This window comes from Boeremia exigua (genome assembly GCF_020726555.1).
Source record: "Boeremia exigua strain MPI-SDFR-AT-0100 chromosome Unknown C7974scaffold_3, whole genome shotgun sequence".
Lineage (NCBI taxonomy): Eukaryota > Fungi > Ascomycota > Dothideomycetes > Pleosporales > Didymellaceae > Boeremia > Boeremia exigua.
This window is the reverse complement of record NW_025763520.1, coordinates 2,151,437-2,167,510: the sequence shown is the minus strand read 5'-3', so window position 1 is coordinate 2,167,510 and position 16,074 is coordinate 2,151,437. Positions and strand designations below refer to the sequence as shown.

Sequence of the window (16,074 nt, the reverse complement as noted above, 5' to 3'; positions counted from 1 at the left end):
GTCTTTCATTAGGGATCTATGATCTCGTCGCGGTTATTCTCGTCCCTAAAATTGAGGTGACATCGTTTCCAAGTCGCCCTCATACTTTCAAGCCGGCTCATGCAGCATGGTGTCGCACCGTGAGCATGTTTCTGTGAAGGACAGTGGCGATGCAGTTGACCTATCGGAGGTTCAACCACTGAGCGCTCCAGGATCACCATTGGGATCAAATCATGCAAGGAGCATACCACAGCCAGAATCTTCACAGTACGTAGAGATTGATGCTATGGCGATTTTGCATTGACTTCAAGCGAAGGGGAATTGGCATACTCGTAATGGGACTTACAGGAGCTGGGAAGAGTACATTTATCTCCCAGATCACACAACAAAACATCGAAATTGGACATTCTCTAGAATCTTGTAAGTAGGATTGGAAGCTCAAGTATCATGCTCATGCTCTAGCAGGCACATCCACAGTCTATGGCTATCGCTACTTCCACACCAACGGGCAAGAGATCTGGCTTATCGACACGCCAGGTTTCGACGATACAAACAAAGCAAATGTCCAAATACTGGGTGACATTGCGACATTTTTGTCTATCTTCTGCAGTGAACACAGGCTGATCATTGGGGGCATGTTTTATATCCACAGGATAACCGACGTACGTATGTCCAACTCATCTATCAAGAGCCTTAGGATATTCGAAGCTTTGTGCGGAAGTGCTTGTTTCAAAGATGTCACGATCATCACGACGATGTGGGACTTGTTGCAAACGCCGGACGCTTTGCAAGCAGCTGAAAGACGGGAAGCTGCTCTGAAGAGTCGAGATAACTTTTTGGGACGTCTGATCACAGGCGGCGCACAATATGCCCGACACAAGGATGCGCGCTCAAGCAGCATTGAAGTCATCGAAAGTGTTGTCAACCAGCAACGAAAAGTCGTACTCGCGTTGCAAGAGGAATTGCAGCGGGATTCGGCAACAACTCTGGTGGATACAACAGTAGGCAAGTATCTTGAAGGCGACCTTAGAGATATGCGCAAGAAATATGAAACAAAAATCGCTCAACTGGAGGCCTACAACGACACTTTGGTGGACAACGATGACGACATGCGCGCAGCAGTTACAAGCGAAAAGGAGCTCATGTTGAACACAGAATCGAACATCCATTTCCTCCATCAGACGTTCGAGAACCTCAGGAATGAGCGTGGCATCAAGATGGTAGAAGAAGGAAGAATCTCCGCGAACGGAAAATCAAAAGCGGCACCAGTAGAGGATCCATCCAACCTCAATAGCGACGGCTGGACAAAAACCGCCGAGCCGCATCTCCCCTTGCAATTAGAAGGAATGGAGACCGAGGAGGCCAATCATAGATATCAGTATGCTCAGAATCACGCAGAAGATTCAGTCCGAGAGACGGACCTGAAAGACAGGCCAAAGAAGGATTCTGCATGGTCGGACTTCCTTCGCGCTATGCTTGGCCTATCTGAGTTTGGGAAAGGCATGTTTCATGAGACACGCCGATCAGGTATTCATGCCATAGAGGCTGGTGAATACCGAGCATCGATGGTCAGTCGTCCCAAGAAAACGGTACAACATCGGGAGAGAAGAGTGCAGTCTAGGACAGCAGAAGCACAACACCCAACACAAACGATTCTGCACGACAACTGTAACTCATCGGATCCAAAGCGTGCTGAGCAGGCGGACTTTCTCGAAGCGGAGCATCACCAGAAAATCGACCATGAGAGTCTGCCAAAACCACCCTATCAAGAGATCGTTCCCTTTTCTCCTGAGCCTCTCGTATCACCCGGTATGCTCCCGTATAATGTCGTCTGGAGCAATATTCCTCGAAGTTATTAGACATTCCAGGTGCCAGCAGCTCTCGACTGTTCCAACACACAACTTGAAGGCATGATGAATGAACGAAACATTTCTACGAATAATAGTCAAGAATGAGTCCGTAAATTGCTGGCTAAACCCAAACGACGGAGCCAAAGTAGTTTTCACATCGTCGTTAGTTTTCGATGTGATACCCATCCTACCCGCACTCTGTCGTGAACGAAAAGCTGAGTCTAAAGTTACGGCGAACGCCATGCATAAGCCGTCTCACCAATATAGACGGCGGAGGCAATCTGAACTGGGAGTCGTTTATGTAGGATGTGTTGTACCAATAGCAATTGCTTGTAACTTGCATGTTCATGCACGTCAAAGTGGGGCTCTTGCCAGCATGTGCGATCCTACGTAGCCTTGTTAGCCCATGCCAGCACGAGCGCCGGGGAACTCAGGTCTATCGCTGCCCGACTGATCTTGGGGACTTTTACTTTTGCTCATTACACTTCAACCCCACAAAGTGTTTAGATGAGTATTGTAGTCGTATTTTGAAAACTGCTACAGTCAGCGAAATTATCCATTGCCATGGCAGACTCGACCTTCTCTACACGATCACGGACTGATAGCATTCTATCCACCTCCGAGCCGCCATACCTGACGTAAGTCACTTAACTGTGTCCTATCTGTGACACGTATAATCTCTGACTCACTGTACTAGACCTGACGACATCATAATAGCTGTGATGGGCATAACAGGCTGTGGAAAGACCAGCTTCATAAATCTCTTCTCAGATCACCAGCTGCGTGTCGGACATGAGCTTGACTCGTGTAAGGTGTATGCAGACCATTGAAAATCCCCTACTGATCTGTTCTTTGCAGGTACTCAAGACGTTGAGGTTGTACCTTGTAGCTTTGGAGACGGCCTCAAGATATACCTAGTTGATACTCCTGGCTTTGACGACACCGAGCGCACAGATACAGAAATTCTGTTGCAAATCTCAGGATGGCTATCATCAGCCTACACAGTTAAGCTGAAACTTTCTGGTATAATCTACCTGCACCGCATACCCGACGTCCGCGTTGGAGGGTCCGGTGTCAAGAACTTGAGAATGTTCCGCGGGCTCTGTGGTGAAGATAATCTGGGAAGCGTGGTACTTGCCACAACAATGTGGGATTCCATTGCTCACGATCTGTCGATAGGCGAAGTGCGCGAATCGAAACTGAAGGAAGATCCAAACCTATGGGGCAAAATGATCGACCAGGGCAGTATGGTTCTTCGCCATGACCGAGGAGAAACATCAGGAATGGAGATACTCAGATATCTGATTGGTCGAAGAGAGAAGATAACTCTGGCGATACAAAAAGAGCTCAACGATGAGAAGAAGCCGCTCAACGACACCGGCGCTGGTGCCGCCCTGGTCTCGGAGATGGAGCGACTACGAGAGATGTACGAGAAGAAAATCATCGACTTGGAGACGAGACTATGCAAGGAATGGGACGAAAGCCGCGAAATGCTCAAGGCTGATTTTGAGCAAAAGCTCATTAGGCAACGAGACGATGCTGCAAGGCTGCAAGCCCGGGCAGATGATATTGTCGCCAACGAGCGCAAACGAATCGAGGAGCTGATACAGAATCAAGAAAAGATTAGGAAAGAGCAAGAAAGAAAGGTGAAGGAGAAAGAAGAGGACTACTCGCAGAAGTTGGCGCAGCAGTTAGAGGAAGAGCGGAGGAAGATGAAAGAAAAGTACATCAAAGCAATGCACGACAGGTCATGTGCAGTCATGTGAGCAGCAGATGAAAGCAGTACGATGGATCGGGAGAAGAGTGATACTAGAATTATGGGTCGTAATACACTGGAAGTATAGACCATGATGGTTTCGACAGGTACGGTAGTGTAGATGAAGACGTTTACAGTATACACAGATTTAATAATGTAGTGAACAACAACTTACAACGCCTGAACACTCAATGCCATCCAGACATACCGCTGGCTCATCTGTCTTAGGTCTTCGGTTTTCTTGTGCTCGAATATAATCTATTGTCTATCGAAATCATTGTACTATATGAGTATGTGTGAGAAGCTCAAGAAGGTTGTAAATCATGGCTTCACGGCAAGGATTACTCTACATAAAATGGCCATAAGTTTACTCCACTTTGAGCTGTAACCAGCCACAAGCTAGAGTCCAAGATACAGAGAGTACTGACCACATTTGCTCTGCCTTGCTTGCAACTAGAACGCATGTATCGTTCGTCCTGCAAAGCCTCACGACCAGAAGGCCATTGCGATCCGTCGATGGAACCGCCCTTCTTGCATGCAACCTCGCTCAACAACATCTCTCTTTTGCCACAATTACATAGAACCATCAGTCAGAACCAATGCATTCGAGCCACTAACGATGCCAACCTTCCCAGCCCAGAGAAAAACACCCGCCCACCCTGCCGCTTACCTATCTCGGGTCCATAAACCAGAGTTGGTGAAAGAGAAAGGAACAGCCAAGCCTGGCTGGGCGCGTAGTGTAGTGTCTGTTTGCGGACCCAAAAAGGTCGAGGTTCTTGTGCCCCTCTATTTCGTGTCATTGGTGACATATACGCGAACCACGCTCCAGAGTCGTTCATCTGGTAGCGTACCGCTTTTACTAAAGCGGGCAGCTTTGTGACTGGTCCCTGCTCCATGCGTTGTTATCCTGCGTCAAGGAACAACCATTCATATGCTTCAACTTTATCGTGCAATAGATACTCTGAATTATGGTACCGACCACATGATGGGTTGCACTTCTTGCATTCTACTATACCGCTTTCAGGCAACGGCTTTAGTTGCAAGTCAGTCTTTCGTTTGCAGGACTCTATTTTCTTGTTGAGAAGTCCGATGCATGACACTTTGACTGTTCTCAAACAGCTGACCAACTGTGTACATCCTACGCAGAGAGGGCTATTGACGCACAGCACAGTGATGGTAGCAATGTCAAGAATGGTCTGCAGATGCGCAACCCTCAGCTCAATGGTGGCTTGCTTGGAACATGCTCTCCAAAAACTCTCACTTCCAAGGTTGGACCCCAATCCTGCAGCTAATGATGCACGCACCTGCCAATATGGAACATGCTCTACTGCATTCGGAACATATGGACTCTTTTGTGAGACCGTGCATCCCGAAACGAGTAATGGAAGCGTCAGAGCGCTTGCTCAGAGCTTCAGTGCAAAGCTCACGTGTCACTGGGGCGCAGGTCAGACAATGCTCGTGCTCTAGGCAATACGAGTCCCCATCATGTCATCATCGCTGCCAACGGTGGTCACATTTTTTTCGCGCAAAAGAAGACTAGCCATATGGCAGAAGCAGCACAACGCTGTGTCACATCCACAAGCGCTTTATAAAGAGGCCGGTCCTTTCGGCCCTATGTTCGCCTTACCCTCCTCATCGGTGTGCAAGCCTCGCATGCGTCTTCCCTGGCGAACCACGAACGTGCCCTCAACGGGAGCGCATATGTTGACGCAGAACGCCAGCTCCATGCGCGGAGATAGACGCGCGCTCTGCTGTCAGTTGCATCGAAAAGGATTCGAGGCTTGACCGCGACTACGAGTCACGCACGGGAAGGCCTTATGTCGGTGTTATTTGACATTGCCGCTGTGGAGTTTGCGCCACGTGCGCATGCGCAACATGGTTCCTGCCATTTCCAAAGTCACACTTGGAGCGATGGATGTGGAGCTCTTCTTGTCTATAGGCAAATCCACGAACATTGGCCGAGTGTTGAAGCACCGAGAACGTCCCTTGAAGCGAAAAACATTGACCATCTTGGCTACGCAATTGCCAACAACAATTTCTTGCAAAGCCGGAACAGGATCGAAGACCGCTACTTATAACTGCAACGTTGTCATTGGCTGGAATGTTTCCCGGCACAGAGTCTTTGATACTCCGCCCTGCTTGGAAGCCGATCCTCATGAGTTGCACTTGCTGCATGCAGGATGACGGACAATTGTCTTGCGCAAGACGTTGCAGAGCGGGAGATGCGCCGGTCATGCAGGTCCAAGGCCCTCGGCGCTTCGATATGTTGGAGTCGGTGTTGGTGTCAGCCTCGATTCGTCCCAAACAAACGCCGTAGAATGCAGTTCACCATTGCCCTAGAAGCTTATACTTTCCAAACGAGAGTCATGGTAAAATCCTTCAGAAGCACCGTTGTTTCGAACCATGCACTTCATACTGACGTCACGCTGTCCTAATGATCCGTCAACTACGGTCGAATGATTGGACTAGTCATTGTGATCTGGAAAACAGAACAGCGAGAAGTATAAGGAGATGTAAAGCTCCCCACGCGTCTAGTCCGGAAGGTGATTCTGAGAGAGAGGTGCGGAGAAGTGCAAAAAGTGAGAGCAATGGACGTGTCAAATCCATCAGCACCGTACATATGTCGTACGCCTGGGCGCTTATTTCACGCAAACGTGGCTGAAGTTCCAAACATTCGGCGCTTAGATAGCCGTTCTGGGGCAAGACTGTGACTTTGCTGGGCACTTCCTTACTACACCAGCTATGTGGCTCGGAACATGGTCAAATTTTGACAGTTTTGGCACTTTGATGTAAATTGCAACACAACCGTCTGGAACCATCGGGATACTAAAGCCGAGATCACCGCAAACACCGAGTTCATTGGTGTAAAAAATAGCGTCATGACTGTGCCACAGCCAAGTCATCTTGATACATACACCTTTGACTTCATGACAATCAAGGTAGACTACGAGGCTGCCAAGTTGTAGAGACAGGGGTGCTTTGTTGGCGCCGATGAAATTCGATGTGTTCTTTGACTGTTCGTAGTTATGTTTGATGGATAGATGCTTGGCTTTTGGTACGATCTGAGATCCCAAAGACAATCTAACAAGCCCCTTGCATATCACAGTTGTAATACATTTGAATCTCATGTAGAGCGAGGGTGTCCATAAGGGGCAATCGTATTCGAGTGTCGTGGACTGTGCCTCAGTCCATCGAAAACCTGCCTCATTACTCCGGCAAGGAGGATGGCCGTTATCTATCCGCTGTTACCGCGTAAGTATGTCGACACCACACCTGTGAGAGATGAAGATCAGAATAAAGCCTAAGGAAGATCCCTGGATTGCAGTATAAGCGCTTCCAAGTTCTAAGGTGGGGTAGGCAGGCGGCACAGATTGCTGTACGAAAGCTGTGTGAGGCGACTTATTGCATTTACCCTTCCAGTGCGGAGCTCAACGCCAAGAAGTAAACAGTGTTGGATGTCCTGCATAAATTTGTTGTCGCGTTTCGAGATCGTACCGTTGACCAAAGGCTGGACGCCTGAATGTATCCCAAGCTCGATTTGGATACGACAAGCGGAAGTAAGCGTTGATAATAATAAGCGCGTGGGTCCGCGTTTATGAGCCAACGGCAGCCACTCAATTTCACTAGCCGCATCGGAAGCGGTAGGATCTCAGGCGAACGTAAGCGCACGAATCCTGTAAGCGAGCGACGCTCAGTGCGGCATGGTTGATTCATGCTTTTCAGCAAGGGATGAAGTTGCACTCAATGAGTACCGGCACAGCGGGGGCGCATTGCCAACGCGTACCAGTGGGTTGTTTGATCGCTAACGGGAGCGGAACGGGGCGCACGTTCAGGAAACACACTGCTGGATTATACTGAGACGACATGTGTCAGTGTTCGAGGGTAGTGGGATGACTTGAAAGAAGCCTCGCAACGCACTGTTGCCGAGATGCAGCCGCGGGTATCATGGCATCAGTCTGCTTGTCAGCCGATGCATAGCGACGAAAGCGGCCACAAATTCCATTGGTATTTTACGCAAGAATGCACAGAAGCGTGACCGATCAGGGTCCACCTGATCATGAGCAAAGGCGGATCAAGAGACCACGGGTAGAATGCTGCAGTGGTCACTTTAGCCGACAAAAATGGCGGCTCGCCGAGCAGGTGTTGGGTGGGTACTGGTGCTGGAGCAGGCTCTTGGGCAGACTGAGAGGAAGCAAGGGAGCGGCTTGACAGCGGGCCGAGCAGCCAGCAGTGAAATGCCCGCTGCAGAGCACTGTACATGCTGTAGCCGATGGGAGCGCTCGTGGACCGGCCGGCATGATGCAGGGCGAAATGTTGCACTGTAGGCGGGTAGAGTCGCAGCGCGGCGTCTGGGCGTATTGATGAAGATCAAGTCAGTCAAAGGGCCGACGGGGCAGGTGCGCCAGGCCGCAGGCCGAGGGAGTGAGCTTGGGTGCGGCGCGGCACTGATTAATGAAACGTGGGCGAGGCCCCGGGTGCCTTCTTGTTTGGTCATGGTGGAACCCGGACAGGCATGCGACAGGCGGTTAGCATGAGGCAGTGCCGAGTCTCCTGGCCGACGCGCGCGAGAAGGCGGGCGATACGCAGGAACAGCGATGACGTCCAATGCGGGCAGGCGGCGGCGGCGGTGGGCGTGGGTACGCAGGTGGTGAGCCTTGAGGTGCGCGGCGAGGCGCAACGGCGGCGCTGCTGAGCACGGCGCCGCAAGAGGCAGCGTGTGTGATCCCTGAAGGGCGCTCTCGCCGTGTAGCAACTTGCCCCGGCAGGAGCAGCGGGGCGCGCCTACCTACGATGCGCGGCTGGCGCAAAAATAGGAAAGCGCCCACCGGACAGCCTCGACGCTGCGTGTTGCTGCAGCGCACATGACGGCGGCCCTCCAATGTTCGTAGCCTGCATGGGCCGCCCAATCACGGCCCGCGTGCGCCTCACCGCGTGCGCAGTCGTAAAAGCGCTCCGCGACGGCTGCGAGACTAACGCTGTCTGGCCGATCAACTTCATTGCCGTAACGCCGGGAGACGCTTGGTGGGCCGGCTGTCCCGTGCCATCCATGCGCGCTGCGAGAGCCATCACCCCTCCAGTACACCCAGCGATGAGCTTTAGGGCTGTAAACGCGGTTTTTCCGCGAAAAAACGTGGGTTGGAGCTCCAATGCAGGGTCGGTTATGTGGTACTCGAAGGAACCGCGCTTTTAGCTCGTCTATGCTGCGTTTCGCGGTCGTTCGCTGGAGATCAGGTGTGGGACAGACGCGCAGGGGGCTAGACACTACGCCCAATCACAGCGCTTGACCGGGGTAGAGCATCTGTGCTCCAGCAAGCCAGAGGAACAGCCGCCTTCGTGATCTCTGCCCCATCCGCTGGCAGCTGCGCCTACGTCGGGACGCCCCTCTCTCCAGGGCAGAACTCCTCCGACTCTGTTGTCTTATACACTGCTCTCGCTGCTGCGGGTGGCTCTGCTCCCGATTGGCATCACCAAACCCACACCCCGCATTGACTCCAGCACCCATGGCACCCGCAATGCACACTGAGTAGACCCTCGCTGCCTAGCAAGACGATTTTGCGATTTTGCGCGCTGCCGTCCTCATCGCGCCAGAAGCCACCAGCACCACGCCTGAGCGTGGTCAGACATCTGCTTCACCATTCCGCCCGGCAACCATCTCGACCCCAGCGGTAAGCGCGAAAGCCGCCTGTTGTGTCGTGGAACCGCATACCATCAGCTCACCGTGTCACCGCCTGTCCCGTCCTTTCGGTCGCAGTCGCTTTTGAAGGTCTGAATGACTCGGCCGTGAAGAACAAAGTTCACCACCCCCATATCAGAACCACAGCCGGCAACACACGCCAATTTCTTCTGACAAAAGTCACCCTTCGGGCAACAGATAGCTTGCTACCGACCTGCCTGGCCACATCAACTTAGACTACTGCTGCATACCTACCAAACCCAGGTACTATGTCTGCTGTGCTGCACATGCCCGCAATCAACACTGCTCCATTCATGCTGAAAGAGAAGCTTGGGGATCCATTTACACCTGCCTTTACCGCAGTCAATGGACGACCATCGCCGCCCTCGCCACACGCGTCGACCGGACCACACGGCGTGACGGCCTGGGCCGCTGTACCACGGGACCCTATCTCTCCTCCAGCCAGCCATTCTATCACGCCTGCCATGGCAAACAGAGATAGATCCCCGGATAGTCCTTACAAAAGGAAACGCTCGCTTTCACCAGAAGCCCGGCCACGTGGGTCTTCGAGGGAAACGCCTCCACCTTGCGGACCTTCACCACCAGTATCCTATCCCGAGCAAAGGTCAGCCCTGGAGCCGCACCAGCGCACACTGCCTCCTTTAGATCGACTGCAATCTGATCGTCGTTGGGCTGCCGAGCCTGCCGAGTATCAGGAACACCATCATCACGAGCCTCGGCCCCTGGACCCACCGCACCATATGCCACCATCCCACATGAGTGATCCTAACGAGTACGATGAAGGTGCCACAGATCCTAACAGACTTAACCAAGATTCTGATCAGAAGAGAAGTGGACGAAAAAGACAGTTTGCCAACAGGACTAAGACAGGGTGTGGCACTTGCCGAAAACGCAAGAAGAAGTGTGACGAAGCCAAACCAAAATGCAACAACTGCGTACGCGGCAACTTTGAATGTGCAGGATATGCAACCAAAATCCCATGGTCAAAGGATGGAGCTTCAAAAGCTCCACCGGCACTACAGGCGAAAGAGCGTGTGTCTTCGGCTGAGATACCTGCCCACTACGCAAGGTGTGGTGTCTGTAATCAGGTGCATATTCCTCATTGCGAATCGGTACAGAAGCCGTACCCAGATTCTAATGGCAGCGATGGTGCTCGGATCAGACCCGCGAGTGTAGACGACAAGGAGCGCAAACCACCGTGAGTTCATGTCCATGTCTTCCAGTCCATGGCATTCCACTGACCCCTAGATTAGCAGCATGCCGAACAGTGGGACCAAGACCTGGACCGAAGCACCGCGATATAAGCCAGAGCACCCACCGCCCCCTCCACCCCCGCAACGGCACAACCCTCGCGTGTATCACCATACCCCTCAGTCTATGAGCCAAGCCACCCCTAGTCATCCTGCAATAGCGGCACAACCTGTGCAGTACGTGCAGCCTCCCCCATCTGTCCCCGTCCAAGTGCAAGAGAGACCTCCAGTTCATGATCATCTTGCAACTCGCCCTCCACCACCTCCTCCAATTGTAATGGCCCCAATGGCCCCAATGGCAGCTGCTCCCCCGGCTCCCTCACCGTCACGCTATTCACATCCACCGCCACCTCCCAGAAGCGAGAAAGATAAAATGCTGTCCGGAGAGCCTTTTCTGCCATACACTGATCAGCTAGCCGATGAGCGCGCGCTGTGTGCGGGGGCAGTGTTCCGCTTCAACAGCCTCAGCAATGCGGCCGTGCAGATCGCCTCAAGTGAGCGCGAGCGGCAGTTCGAGTACATCATCGCCGCTAGATGGATTTACCATCGCCCAGGCGAACGTCGAGTTACCGGCCACCTTGGCGGTGGCATTCAAGTTGCAATACCCTTCCATTGTGACTACGGTTACAACATCTCTATTGGAGATAACGTTGTTATTGGACCGGGCACCCAACTCCTTGACTCTGGAAGGATTGCTATTGGCAGAAACACAAAAATTGGTGCTCGTGTAACCATCCAGACCGTCAAGTCACCCGCCGACACCAAGGGGCTGAAGGGCACTAACGGCACTGAGATTGCCGGAGAGGTCTACATTGGTGAGAATGTATATATTGCGGATAATTGCCATATCGAAGCTGGTGTCCGCATTGGTAATAACGCAATCATCCGTGCCGGATCTGTAGTTGTTCGAGTAAGTCGAGCCATTCTGTTGGTGGAAACGTTCATTGAATGAAGACTAATTTGTTACCAGGACATCCCCGCAGACTGTATCGCCGTTGGCAATCCGGCTGAAGTACGACAAGTCAACTGGAAGGACTGAGTGTCGTGTGAACACGAAACACAACTAGCTTTTGCGCAAGTCAACTTTGACAGTGCAGGTGCCTGGCACGCCACCACAATCTTAAGATGAGTGATCGGTGTTATCACTCATAATATTTGAGCGCTACTACGTAGCGCTGGTGTTCTATGGCGTCAAAATATTTCATTTGGAGGATACCCTGATATTTGTATTTGTTTTTCGTTTAACCTTGATCTGGCGGTATTCAAGAGGTGGAAACTTGGATACGAGAGAAGGTATAATGCCTTCTGTTGAGCAGGCAAGAGCGCGACGACGCGCTTTATCGGCTGGAGGTTCGAGGGTGGCTGAATGTGTGGTTGTAGGTGCTAGATTCAGTAGCTATCATCTGGGCGGAACTCTGTAAGATTTGAATCTTTACCTCACAAGCGCGAGTACATCCCAATCGACTAGAAGTGACACTCTCAAATTCGTATGCTCATCAATCACCTGGAAGAATTGATCTGCGGTAACCAAAGCGAGCGCGTCGTCACGTGCACCAGTCCTTAGCGCCAAAAAGTATCCAACCCGCGACACCGGCAGCATCGCCCATCGCCATTCCCCCACGACACGCAATGCCACCCCAGGTACCCCTCAACTGGGGCTCACTGCCCCTACTGCCATCCGCAATACGCTCTCTCGTTCCTCTCGTCCAGCACAATGGCGCCACCCCGGCGCTCTCCTACACAAGCACTCGCGGCATCAAGTCCACATTTGGCCCTAAAAAAGACCGCTTCGCCCATCGCCACGGAAAGCCTGCCCTCAACTCCACATCAACAGCGGCATTAGAACGGAAAGCTCACTCCACACCTCTGCGCACTGGTCTTCTGGCCCTCAAGCGCGGAATGACCGCCCTCTACGACCAGGAGACGGGGAGGCGCACGCCTTGCACCGTCCTGCAGGTCGATCGCAACGAGGTCGTCGCACTCAAGACGAGAGAGAAGAACGGATACTGGGCTGTGCAGATTGGCGCGGGGCAGAAGGAGCCAAGGAATGTCACACGGCCGCTGTTGGGACATTTCGCGCAAGCAGGTGTGAGCCCAAAGAGACATCTAGCGGAATTCAAGGTCAAAGATGGGAGTGGGCTGGGACTGAGCGTAGGTGAGAGTGTCGGCGCGAATTGGTTTGCGCCTGGGCACTGGGTGGACGTAAGGGCTATCTCGAGAGGTATGGGATTCGCTGGTGTAAGTTTCATCGCGCAGCTCTTACAATGAGGCTGTGAGAGTTTCTGTTGCAGAGAAGATGCTGATGACCAAATTCAGGGCATGAAACGTCACGGCTTCAGTGGTCAACCCGCATCGCACGGTAACTCGCTCACCCACCGCGCCATGGGATCTGCCGGAGGATCGCAAGGATCTGGTTCGCGTGTTTTGCCAGGAAAGCGCATGGCTGGAAACATGGGCAACGAGAGTGTCACAGTCAAGAACCTGAAGGTGCTGCAGGTCGACGAGAAGAACGGGTTGATTGTAGTCACTGGCTGCGTACCGGGCCCCAAAAACCAGATTGTGAAGGTGCAGGATGCACTTGGGAAACCCTGGCCGAAGGGTCCTATGAACAATGCCGAGCTTGCGCCGATCGTAGAGGCTGCAGAGCCGGTCGAGCAAGCCACTGCCACGGCATAGACGTACGCCTGGAGAGGAACCATCAGTAAGAAGAGACTTGTGCCGTACAAATGCCAACAGTAGGTGTTTAGGTTGTGAAGACGGCAGCAAAGCATGCATTGGTTGGAGCAGATGTGGTGTAGATTCGTGTATAACATGTAAGAGCTACTAAGCGGAATCGAGGACAAAGTTCTGCCGCCACCATATATATGAAAGCGCCATGCGTTCATTGATGACATGCGATATCAGCACCACTCAATTTGTACCACGTCTTAGGCTGCCTGCTTCCATCGACTACGGCCTTCGGTATCTATGCGATCATCATACTCATTCTCGATGCAATCTTCTCTGGAACCGTAACTCCCTCCATCTGATAAAGACTCTACGTCACTGCCCTTCACATCATCGCTTCCTTCTCCAGCATCACTCACCGATTCAACATCACTTCCCATCGCATCACTTCCCTCCCCATTGTCTTCCGATACTGACCGATTTGAAACGCAACCACTCCTCCCTGTAATATAGTCGTCAAGCGAGATGTATCCTCCCTCGCTGTCGCTATCGCTGTCACTCTCATTCCTCCTTTCCCTTTTCCTCTTCTGAATATCGGACGCGGCACTCGACGGCCGGGCAGACTGGCGGTCAGATTGTGCGTTTGAGCTGCGTCTGCTGCGTATACTCGCGATGTCCGAGCCTAGTGATCTTTTACCTAAGCTGGCGATATCACTTCGCTTCTCGATGTCTGGGTTGGAGCTTGTTGGGCTTGAGTAACGTCGGTGTGTAGTTTGATAGTCCTTCAGACTCTCCACGTCGGATCCGTATTGCGTTTCCTTTCTCGCGCCAGTACTAGGTCCGTCCATCGAGTCCTCTACTCCAGAGCCGTCGTGACCCTGAGAGTGCCTGGTACTTGGGTTGGAACGCATGTTATGCCGGTCGTGGTGGCTGTGGGGTTGGATGTAGTCATCAGTGCGGTGTGTTGGTTGGGTAATATACTCCGTATCTGAAGGGTAGTCGCCATCTGGGGAGCGGTGGCGGGTATTTATGTACGCGTTAGATGAGCAGGATTGGCGATCTATGTATCCTGCGGCCCACCTCCTGCGCCGTGGTGGTGGACTGTATGCAACTCTCTCTGACTCGTTGTATCTGGAGTGTTCATGTCTGTGTGCATTCGAGAGCGTAGTGCGCTTTGGTTTATATTTTGGTTCCCGGGACCGATCACGGGGGTCGTGTGTATAGCGAGACTCTTTGCGGTATGTCATGGCACTGGCGATATTCAGCCTTGCAACCTTTGAGCCTCCAGTAAGGTGGCTACACGTAGCTACTTTTGCGAGATTCAAAGATTCGATCGGGTTGATTACCTGTATGGTAGTTTCTCCACGTTGTGCGACAGTTGTAGAAGGAAAGCAGCCCTCACGCGGGTGCCTACGTGGCAATACACACTAGCCAAATTGGGTCCTATACAGAAGGTATATAGCTGCACTCAAAGATCAGCCTATGAAGCGGAAGACAGCATTGATTTTTGGACTGATGGTTTTCAAATCCAAGATATTTATGTAACATAAAGGGCCAAGATGACCTGAGAAGGCCCTGCCCCTTGAACCTGCGTTACGTTCATTGCTTCGTACTCTACTTCAATGTGTGAGGACATGAACAGTCCTTTCAACTATGACCCTATGTTTCCTATATCGTTAGCTAGCAAGGCCTGGCAGCCACCAATCTCGTCCAGTCTCTGAAATCACGGGTGTAAGACCTACTGCTTTGCTGATTTAACGGATGGTTGTTGGGTGCAACAACAACCATCTGTTAAGTCGTCTGGCCATTATTCGATATTTTGCGACATGTCCTCATTACTACCATAACTTATTAGTGCTTGGTCGACAGGGCCATACTTCTCGTCAGGATGTGGACTGCGAGGTGAAACGTGGACATGTCTAACATTAATGCGTCGACAAGCTTGCCAGGAACGGTCCTTCCACCAATTCTAAGATCATGGGGTTCCATGTAATGCTGAAGTCACAGCGAGCAGTGAGGCTCCATTCGTGCAAGGGCTGGCAGTCTAACTCTACGTACGCCGTTAAACCGTATCTAAGTACTGAAGAAACCGACTATTGAAAAGCCACCTTGGGTAATGCTTCTGAACACTATGCTGAATTGGTACCTTCTGGTACGGAGGCAGCCGAGCGAGAAAAGCTGATATGGCCAAGATGGCGCGACCTGGGTCTGAAGCGTATTGTCGGCCAGACGTATCGGCGCGAGATAAAATGAAAGCGAAGGACAACATTTGTCTCACGGGAGTTAGATGACGACCGTCGTGTGTGGGAGGCGAAAATGGCATACTGCTCTCGAATCCAAGTGCAGCATCTGCCGTCGAGCCTCATGAACCATTGCAGTCGGTGTGTGTTTGCTACTGCACGGGCTTAATCGATTCTGTGGTACCTATGCCATTGATGTTTGATGTGGGTCCCAAACGGCCGAGATTGGAGACCAATCCAACATACACGTGTTGTCTCCTTCTTCAACGGTCTGTGGCGGATGCGCATGCTCCCCTATAGCTAACGGTTGTCGCCTTCCCCTCACATTCGGTAATTGGGATGAAAGGATTCAGAGCTCCTTGGAATGTTGCCCACCACAATTCCGCGCTAGGCAGCTCTAGCCTTGAGAACTCTGGCCCGCCCCAAATATCACCTCATCATTGTCAACCTCAATGATCACACCGATGCTGTGCGGCGCCTTTTTCTAGGTATATGCTAACATGCAACCGTGAGCCGCATCTACTAGCGCCCGCACGCCTACGCAGCGCCTCGCGGTCGCATTCGCGGTCTCTCTTGCGTAGCTCACTGAACGGGGCTTTTCCAACGGCACATTCTCGGCCTATGTTTATTACCAGAG

General features: G+C 52.1%; 6 protein-coding genes across 6 annotated transcripts; 4 read left to right on the top strand and 2 right to left on the bottom strand.

Moving 5' to 3' along the window:
* Nucleotides 1-293: 293 nt before the first annotated feature.
* C7974DRAFT_284642 (P-loop containing nucleoside triphosphate hydrolase protein) lies at nt 294-1,097 on the top strand (the record flags this gene model as incomplete). Its single annotated transcript, XM_046137614.1, has 2 exons — nt 294-399; nt 445-1,097. Coding segments are annotated over 2 exons (759 nt in total), but the record flags the coding sequence as incomplete, so codon positions are not given.
* Nucleotides 1,098-2,393: 1,296 nt separating this feature from the next.
* On the top strand, nt 2,394-3,595 carry C7974DRAFT_432049 (P-loop containing nucleoside triphosphate hydrolase protein; the record flags this gene model as incomplete). Its single annotated transcript, XM_046144822.1, has 3 exons — nt 2,394-2,467; nt 2,527-2,636; nt 2,688-3,595. 3 exons carry the CDS (start codon nt 2,394-2,396, stop codon nt 3,593-3,595), a joined length of 1,092 nt encoding a protein of 363 aa, XP_046000529.1.
* Nucleotides 3,596-7,648: 4,053 nt separating this feature from the next.
* On the bottom strand, nt 7,649-9,088 carry C7974DRAFT_449589 (uncharacterized protein; the record flags this gene model as incomplete). Its single annotated transcript, XM_046145711.1, has 3 exons — nt 7,649-8,321; nt 8,376-8,847; nt 8,956-9,088. 3 exons carry the CDS (start codon nt 9,086-9,088, stop codon nt 7,694-7,696), a joined length of 1,233 nt encoding a protein of 410 aa, XP_046000528.1. The 3' UTR covers nt 7,649-7,693.
* A 440-nt stretch (nt 9,089-9,528) lies between these two features.
* C7974DRAFT_410465 (maltose O-acetyltransferase-like protein) lies at nt 9,529-11,569 on the top strand (the record flags this gene model as incomplete). The annotated part of the gene is made up of 3 exons (XM_046143473.1): nt 9,529-10,478; nt 10,534-11,440; nt 11,501-11,569. The coding sequence occupies 3 exons, from the start codon at nt 9,529-9,531 to the stop codon at nt 11,567-11,569; spliced, it is 1,926 nt and encodes a 641-aa protein (XP_046000527.1).
* A 590-nt stretch (nt 11,570-12,159) lies between these two features.
* C7974DRAFT_306311 (mitochondrial 54S ribosomal protein YmL9) lies at nt 12,160-13,206 on the top strand (the record flags this gene model as incomplete). Its single annotated transcript, XM_046138073.1, has 2 exons — nt 12,160-12,768; nt 12,847-13,206. The coding sequence occupies 2 exons, from the start codon at nt 12,160-12,162 to the stop codon at nt 13,204-13,206; spliced, it is 969 nt and encodes a 322-aa protein (XP_046000526.1).
* Nucleotides 13,128-14,567, bottom strand: C7974DRAFT_133162 (uncharacterized protein). Its single transcript, XM_046135420.1, has 2 exons — nt 14,508-14,567; nt 13,128-14,448 (listed from the first exon to the last, which is right to left on the bottom strand). The coding sequence occupies exon 2, from the start codon at nt 14,442-14,444 to the stop codon at nt 13,458-13,460; it is 987 nt and encodes a 328-aa protein (XP_046000525.1). The 5' UTR covers nt 14,445-14,448; nt 14,508-14,567; the 3' UTR covers nt 13,128-13,457.
* Nucleotides 14,568-16,074: the final 1,507 nt, after the last annotated feature.